Source organism: Phlebotomus papatasi, unplaced genomic scaffold (genome assembly GCF_024763615.1).
Source record: "Phlebotomus papatasi isolate M1 unplaced genomic scaffold, Ppap_2.1 HiC_scaffold_534, whole genome shotgun sequence".
Classification (NCBI taxonomy): domain Eukaryota; kingdom Metazoa; phylum Arthropoda; class Insecta; order Diptera; family Psychodidae; genus Phlebotomus; species Phlebotomus papatasi.
Window position 1 is genome coordinate 1 of NW_026604731.1, and position 7500 is coordinate 7500.

Genomic DNA, 7500 nt, shown 5'->3' on the forward strand with positions numbered 1-7500 from the left:
GCAAATTTGAAAAAGTTTTGTTTTGGATATATTTTACAAAGGAGCTCTCGAATTCATAAACTTATAATTTTTATTGATATATTGCTTTGTAACTTGAGAAATAGTATATTTTTAAAGATCAATAAATGAATACGAAATATTTAGTACGTTTTTCTTAATTTGTCACAAAAATTTGGCAATATTTTACGGAGTTTTGATTTTGGAGAAGAACAATGGACAATTTTAGCAAATTTTGAAAAAGAGATTGGTCTTCTCAGGGGGGGGGGGCAAAGGCAGGTTAGGGGGGCAAAGGCAGGTTAGGGGGGCAAAGGCAGGTTAGGGGGGCAATGTACCCCTGCCCCTCCCCGTTGTTACGCCCCTGCTACTCTGGATTGACTCTTAAACGTTAAAGGATTAAGCTAAAAAAGGGAGAAATATTATCGCATCGATGAACGAATTTTATATTTTTGCATTAAAATTTATTTTATTTTCATTTTTAAATTTTTTAAATGTTATTGGCGATATAGGGTTCAATTTCCAATCGTTAATACAGATATAAAAAACAACGAATCCGCTTCTACTGCATTTTCTAAGGTTTGAGGTTAGACTATTAATATTGTTCATCGATTTAATTTTTATTATTGATTTTCGGTCAGTCAAAAGAGTCTCGTCCTTAAAGACTTAAATTATATTTCGTCTTTACAACGTCTGTACAATGTAGCTAAGTTGTAGGTAAAAGTACACAACAATTTATTTTAGATGACTGAAACTGAAACACTCTAATACTAGCTTTAGACTTAAGGCTTAGCCATATGGCTTAACTGCTCTAGTTTCTTATCACTCAAGATTTTTTGGAAAAATTCAACTTAGTATTGAATAATTAAGTGTAAATTATGATTCTGAAAAATTAATAAATTTAGTTGATATTTAGTATTTTTAGACCTTCGGGAAGTGGGCTTAACCTCTAATCTGAAGACCGCTTAAGTCAAAGAGATTTTAATATTTTTTTTCTGTTTGAACACAAAAAAGAGCTGTATATAATTTGCTTTTTTCACGTCATATGCTCTCTTCATCAAGAAAAAACCTACTCGCCTACTCATTTCAACTATTTTAATTTACGCCATTATTGCATTGATACATTCAGGATCGCAGCATATTGTAGCAAGCCAATTTCATGATTTTTTTTATTATAAAAAATTATCTTAAAAAAATATTCTGGATTTGAACATCCTTACTTATAATCCGTAATCATCGAGAAAAATCGGATTTTTGTCGATTCTGAATAGTATATAACATTTTTATGCACATCACTTAATTACATCCTACATTATATAGAACATTAATGCACTGTAAAGCCCTCATGCATTCTAATAAATTTAAATCATAGTACGTTACCTTCATCATTTTTCTTTTGATAGGGCAATCGTTGCCCAATATTGTGTGTGGGTGATAATGGACCCGTGAAACTGCGATTTGGCGGCGTGGGTGAAGTTGGCTGACTCCATGGAACACTCCCAGATGCTAGCTGCATTTGTGTCCCAACTGGTAAGCAATAATAGGGCTCAATTTCCATATCGACTCCACGGCTCAAGAGAGACGGGTACATCTTTTCCGATTTGGTTGACCTTACAGAAAAGAATGACAGTTGTTACATCAATTATCCTGTTCTGTACGATTCACAGAAGAAATAATGCTACATTGCGTTTTTAAACTTATTGAATCCATTATATAACTATTTACGCAATATTGCTTGAATTAAACAAAGAAAATCCTTCTTAATTTAATTAATTAATCGAGTCGAGGCATAAAAATACTTATACATGTCTTGCCCAGAAACGGGCCACGTCTATAGCGGCTGAATTAGCCGTCATCAAATCTCCTGTCTCACATGATACAGGAGCTAGTGGACAAACATATAAGTGGGGAGTAGTTTGAACTACCCCACAGTCACACAGAACGTCTCCTTCCAAGAAACCCCATCACCGTCTGTTATCCCTTGACCGCGCAACTCCGCTTCTCAAACGAGAAGCGGAGTTGCGTTCCATCCTTCTTAATGTGTACAGTATACATTATATTTTGGTGTTTTCTGACATGTCACCGACAATTACTTCTTCACTTAGTATCCTATCATCGAGTTATGTAATGTATAACAATATATGTATACATTTTAACCCTCTAACGGGTAAGACCGCCTCCAGGCGGTCTTCACAAAAATCACATTTACAGCGACAATAAAGGTTTTATTTATTTAAAAGTGCTATAGTGTAAGTGTCCTCGGTAATAGTCTTATAAACATCTCTTGAAAGTTTGAACTCATTTTGACTCTTCGTTTTGTTGCTATTCCCAGTTTTGTGTGACAGGTCAGAGAAAAAGCAACAAAAAATATTAGTGCAAAAAAACTCATTTCCAATTTCCATAAAAATACCGATTTAAAGTTATCTGACTAAAATAAATTTATTTTTTACTGAAAGATATGTCATTCTACTTTGTATATTTTATTTAAAAAATTTGAAAAACTAAAAATGTGAATTTTAGAAGCAAGAAGAGTTTCAAAAAATTTTTATATTTTCTCACCTAGCGCCTAAATTAAAAGAGATAATGAAAAATGGATGGCTTTTTCGACTTTATTGGATCATAATTATTCTAGAAAACACTTTCTTACAACTTTATTTCGCGTATTAAAGAAAACACCGTTAGAGGGTTAACAGATTTTTACAAACGTCACTATAAAATTTTCAAAGCCTGAAGAATTTATTAATAAATTTTTAGAAGTATTCTATCTATGATTATCAATATGTATTCCATTCTGTTGAGGAAATAACATTTTGAAAAATTTAACAATTTTAATTTTGCAAGCATGTTTTCTTACAATTGTCTTTTTAATATTTACAAAGCTTAATGAATAAATCTAAAATACATAGTGATGAATAAATAATTATAATAAAAGGGATAACAAACAATTTTTTATACTGAAGTAAATATCAGTAAAATTTAAGAATGTTTCTCACTTTCACTGAGAATTAATGGTATATTAGTAATTTAATTAATCAACGAAAATCATAATTCAGAATTTTCGATTTATTGGAAACAATCTGTTCTTTGCTGTTCAATTTTAAAAACAAATTTTTACATTTTATTAACTTTTCATTAACAATAAATACTTATTAAACTAGTGTGTGACATACTTATGATGCATTTAATTAGTGTTATTGTGTGCAATGTATAAATGAAAAAAAAATGTTCTGTATTAGGTGAAATTCTTAACAATCTCACCTACTATAATCCTAACAAAATCTCATGTCCTCCGATCGTCCCCAAACTTTGTCAAAATGTGTTTGGCCCCTTCCTGATCACGAATATATGGGTGGCTAAAAAACTTTTCCGTACGACCGTCCGCCCGGTCGCTCTGTGGAGTTTAATAGCTCCCGAACTAAGAAAGATATCGACTTGCGGTTTTCGACAACTCCACCCCCCCCACCCTTCCTTCCGACATTTTGAATACCACCCTTTTTTGTTATCTCAATAGCTCCGCCCCTATGGCAACGATCAGGCACAAATTTCAGTATGTCATAGCTGGGCCTTAGAGCTTTCGACCAGTACCAAACTTGAGGTCCCCTGACCCCCATGGCCGAGCTATTATGGTCCAAAAAAAATCTTAAAATGGCCGGTTCTAATTGTCAGAATTTAAAAAGTGAGAGCATTTTGGAAAGCTCTCGTGAAATGCCACTTCCCCTTCTAATAGCGCACGTTCATAAAACAACCTCTAGGGGCGCTATTACAACAAAAAAACCAATTTTATAAGTTAAATAACTCAAAAAATCTATTGCGCATCGGGCTCAAACTTTAGTATGTTGTAGTCACAGGTTATAGGGGAGACTGGGGCAAAACTTGCCAAAACGGATATTTAATTCTTTCACGAGCTCTGAGAAAACTTAAACGTTTTATAATGAGCATATTTTTATAGGAAATTTACTGCTCTAAACATTGCAGAAGACTATTTTTCTCTATCTCGAAAGAAATGTGATTTTCAAATCATTTTCTAAAAGTCGATTTTGTGGTGATTCTCAAAATTGCTTAGGCAAATTTTGTCAGTCTTCGGATAATTTGTAACGTTTTCCTCTCGCAAACGTTAAAAATACCAAATAGTCATATTTTTATAGGAAATTTATTCCTCTACAACTTTGTCGAAGATAATTTTTCTCTATCTTAACGAGAAATGTGTTTAAATTGAGCTAATCAGTATTGATATTTTCTGTAAGCCAAATATTCCAAAAATAGGGCTCAAATTTCATTATTTTTCATTTCACATAATCCTTCCTCGAATCCCTTAAAACTTTGTAAGTTTAGGTTAATGAAGGCTATCTATAATAAAAATTTCAATTTTCAGTCTCTTTTATTTTAGAATATAGTGAATATTGAAATTTTCATTTTTACAAATTTTGCCCCAGTCTCCCCTACCTATCAAACAAAAAATACTTATGTCGATCGATAACCCTGAGCCGAGCTATAAGACGTTAAAGTTCGAAAATTGACCGGCCTCTATCTCCGGTTCTAATTAACATTTAGGCCTAAATTTTGGGTTTTTGGTTTCGTCTCGATGAACACTTTCAGATAATAGTTCAAAAATTTACCACAGGTGGTGCTGCGATAGCGCCAAAATTCATTATAATTCAAACTCATTTTTCTCAAAAACGCCATTATGCAAGTTAATCAAATTTTAGAGCATTGTAGTCCAGGCTATGAAAATTACAAAAAGTGGCATGGGTGCGCTGTGGTTATAATATAACCGGAGATATCAGGGGTCAAAGTTCACGAAATTCAAAACGTCATATCTCCGGTTCTATTTGACCCATTTAAACGAGTGAAGGCGCACACTAAAGGTTTCGCAAAGCGCTACTAGTTCTAGATCATTTTAACGTCGTAGGACAACGCTAGGGGCGCCACAGTCGAAAAACCAATTTACACATTTTACATAAACCTAATTATCTCGACTCTTACTCAATCGATTTTGATGATTATTTCGGCAAAATTGTAGAGAACATTTATATCTATATTTTGTCCAAACTCGATTTAATGTAAAAAAAAAATTGTTTTCCCACAATAACGCAGCGAAACTACGGAGGTGCTGATATGACCGCTTTTACTCGACTATACTTTCTTTAAAATAAGGTTTAAAAGAAAATGCTTATAAAATTCAATCATTCTTTGATATTGTCTTGGTTCGGCCCATGGACAAACTGCCCGCTATGGTAAAAAAAACGTGTTTCAAAATAAAAATTGAATTATCTCTGTTACCGAGCAACTGATAAGATTAAGTTGTGGGGCAAAATTATAGAGGAGATTCTGGTCTATATTCCACTATCACCTTTATCAGTTCATTTACGTTCTAGATATTTTGATTTAAATAAAAAGTTTGCAATTTTTTTTTTAAAAATTTGATTCCAAATTGCTTTTTAATATCTATCATCTTTAGTTCCAAAGTCGAATTTGCATGCAATCCGAGTTTGCTCACGTTAAGAATCTCACCTACAATAAGCTGATCCAGGCTTATCACTAACTTTCACATCAAATACTGCGATTTTGCAAGTAAAGCATTTTTAAGCAAATTTGTGTTTTCTGTAAATTTCTGTGCTTATACAAAAAATAATACCTCGGATATGTCCTTTCTCTTAGATAGCTTTAAGAGAAACAACAATTGTATTCTTTAACTGTTTTAATCATTGAACAAGTCAAGAATCTTATATATCCTATTGTCATTAAAGATAATATTAAAAAGCTATGCAAAATTACTTACCTTATACTATTGCTACGGTTCAATCTAGGACTATTGGTGAATGAATCCCTTTGCAGCTGAAGTTTATGATTTCTCAATCCGGTGGCTTGTGAAATTTGCAAACTTTCAAGAGAATCTCCTTCAGAGAGACGACTTACTGCCGTATTACTATGTTTCAACCACATTGCATAGCTACCATAGTCTGGCTTTACTTCTGCATAAGTCTGAGTATCTGAGAGACTACCGTCATTTAACTTCGCAGATGCACGACTAGACATACGATGATGGAAAATATGAAGATCCGTTCCTGGCTTTGGCAAACTATGGGATCCAGTTGAAAGTCGTTCCCGAATTGATTGACTCAGTTGAGCTGCTCCTGGACCAGTAAGAGAAAAGCTGCGGTGCTGAGAATTTTGATGAGTTTCTGAAAAAAAATTGAAAATATTATTTATTAGATTAATACCCTAAGAAAGACATACGTTGTATATTTTCTGCTTGATATCTTGGAAAAGTTAGTCAAAATAATTTTATAAAAAAATTATTTAAAGTTTATGAATTTTCTGAAACATATTTTGGTCATAATTTCCGTTAATTTAAAAATTTATAATATTAAATAATTAAATAATTGAATTATTAAGCTTTGTTTAAAAAAAAATTAAAATTTACTTGATTGCAAGTCAGTAGAGCATGTTTGTGTTCCTCCGGAAACTTTTATTTTGCCAGTTCGTGGCACAGCTGAGACATGAGCCGTCCGATTGCCACTCTGCTGCCCCATAAGTATTTGTTGGTGCCCCTCCTGTCCTATGTTATTCGCCATAACTGTACCGTTGGTTCTCTTAATGTAGCCAAAGCTCTGTGGTACTTTCGTGCGACTGGAGGAACCGCCCTTAGACGACGAATGGCTCCGCCGAGAGTGACTGGGTGAACATTTCTCCTTTCGCGATGCAGTTGGACTCAATGGTGCCTATTTTCGGTTGTGCACAAATTGCAATTTTGCACGGAAGAGGTGAAGAAATTTATGTGGGGTATGACTAAAAAAGTATTTTCAAATTGCTATCAAATATGTCACTTACCTCACTGCAGATTCCATTATTCGGTTCCGGAATTTTATTCCAGTGCTCTCTTCCATTTCTCAGTCCTTTATTTCCGACACTGGTACCATTCATTTCCATTTGTAAGTTTGTCTCTAGATTATCTGCGTCATCATGTCTACCACAGCGAGATCTGAAGAATAAGATAACAATTTCTGATCATAATAACACAACAGATGAGAAGAATTACTATCCTTTCTATATTTTTTTCTATATACTATATACTATTTTTACTTTAATTAATTTTAAACTATGTTAACACCCTTTCCTTATATTATGTGTACTATGTGAATTTATGAATACTAAATAGCATGGATGCTGAGCATAATCTTTCAAATTAAATTATGATCAAAAAAATTTACAAATACTTTATAAAAATTAAAAAAAATGAGGCGATATATCTAAGTCAATAAAATGTAGTATGAAAAGTGCAAACTATCAGACAGAAAATAAAAGAGACTATTCTCTTTATATCTTTTTACACACCCAGAAATCTTTTTTTCTCAAATATTTTTATTAACTCAACACTTTATTTGGAAGATTTCCCGTTAAATTTTAACTCGTAATTTTATTTTATTATGTAAAATGAATAAATTTTCATGTAATTTTCCTTTTTTAAGGATCGAACAAGTCACACAACAATGAGAAAATTACACT

At 32.9% G+C, this 7500-nt stretch overlaps 1 protein-coding gene across 2 annotated transcripts in view; it reads right to left on the reverse strand.

The window, feature by feature from the left end:
- Positions 1-1345: 1345 nt before the first annotated feature.
- Positions 1346-7500, reverse strand: part of LOC129809260 (protein sickie-like) — a 6428-nt gene continuing 273 nt past the window's right edge. The window contains exons 1-6 of one of the 2 annotated variants that reach the window (XM_055859072.1): positions 7330-7500; positions 6826-6976; positions 6419-6716; positions 5774-6176; positions 5630-5656; positions 1346-1604 (exon numbers count right to left, since the gene is read on the reverse strand). The exon at positions 7330-7500 is cut by the window's right edge and continues 71 nt beyond it. In XM_055859072.1, coding sequence (XP_055715047.1) covers positions 1361-1604; positions 5630-5656; positions 5774-6176; positions 6419-6716; positions 6826-6924 — 1071 coding nt within the window. In that variant the 5' untranslated portion in view covers positions 6925-6976; positions 7330-7500 and the 3' untranslated portion in view covers positions 1346-1360. The remainder of the gene's footprint in view (positions 1605-5629; positions 5657-5773; positions 6177-6418; positions 6717-6825; positions 6977-7329) is intronic. The other variant, XM_055859073.1, reaches the window with a different exon arrangement.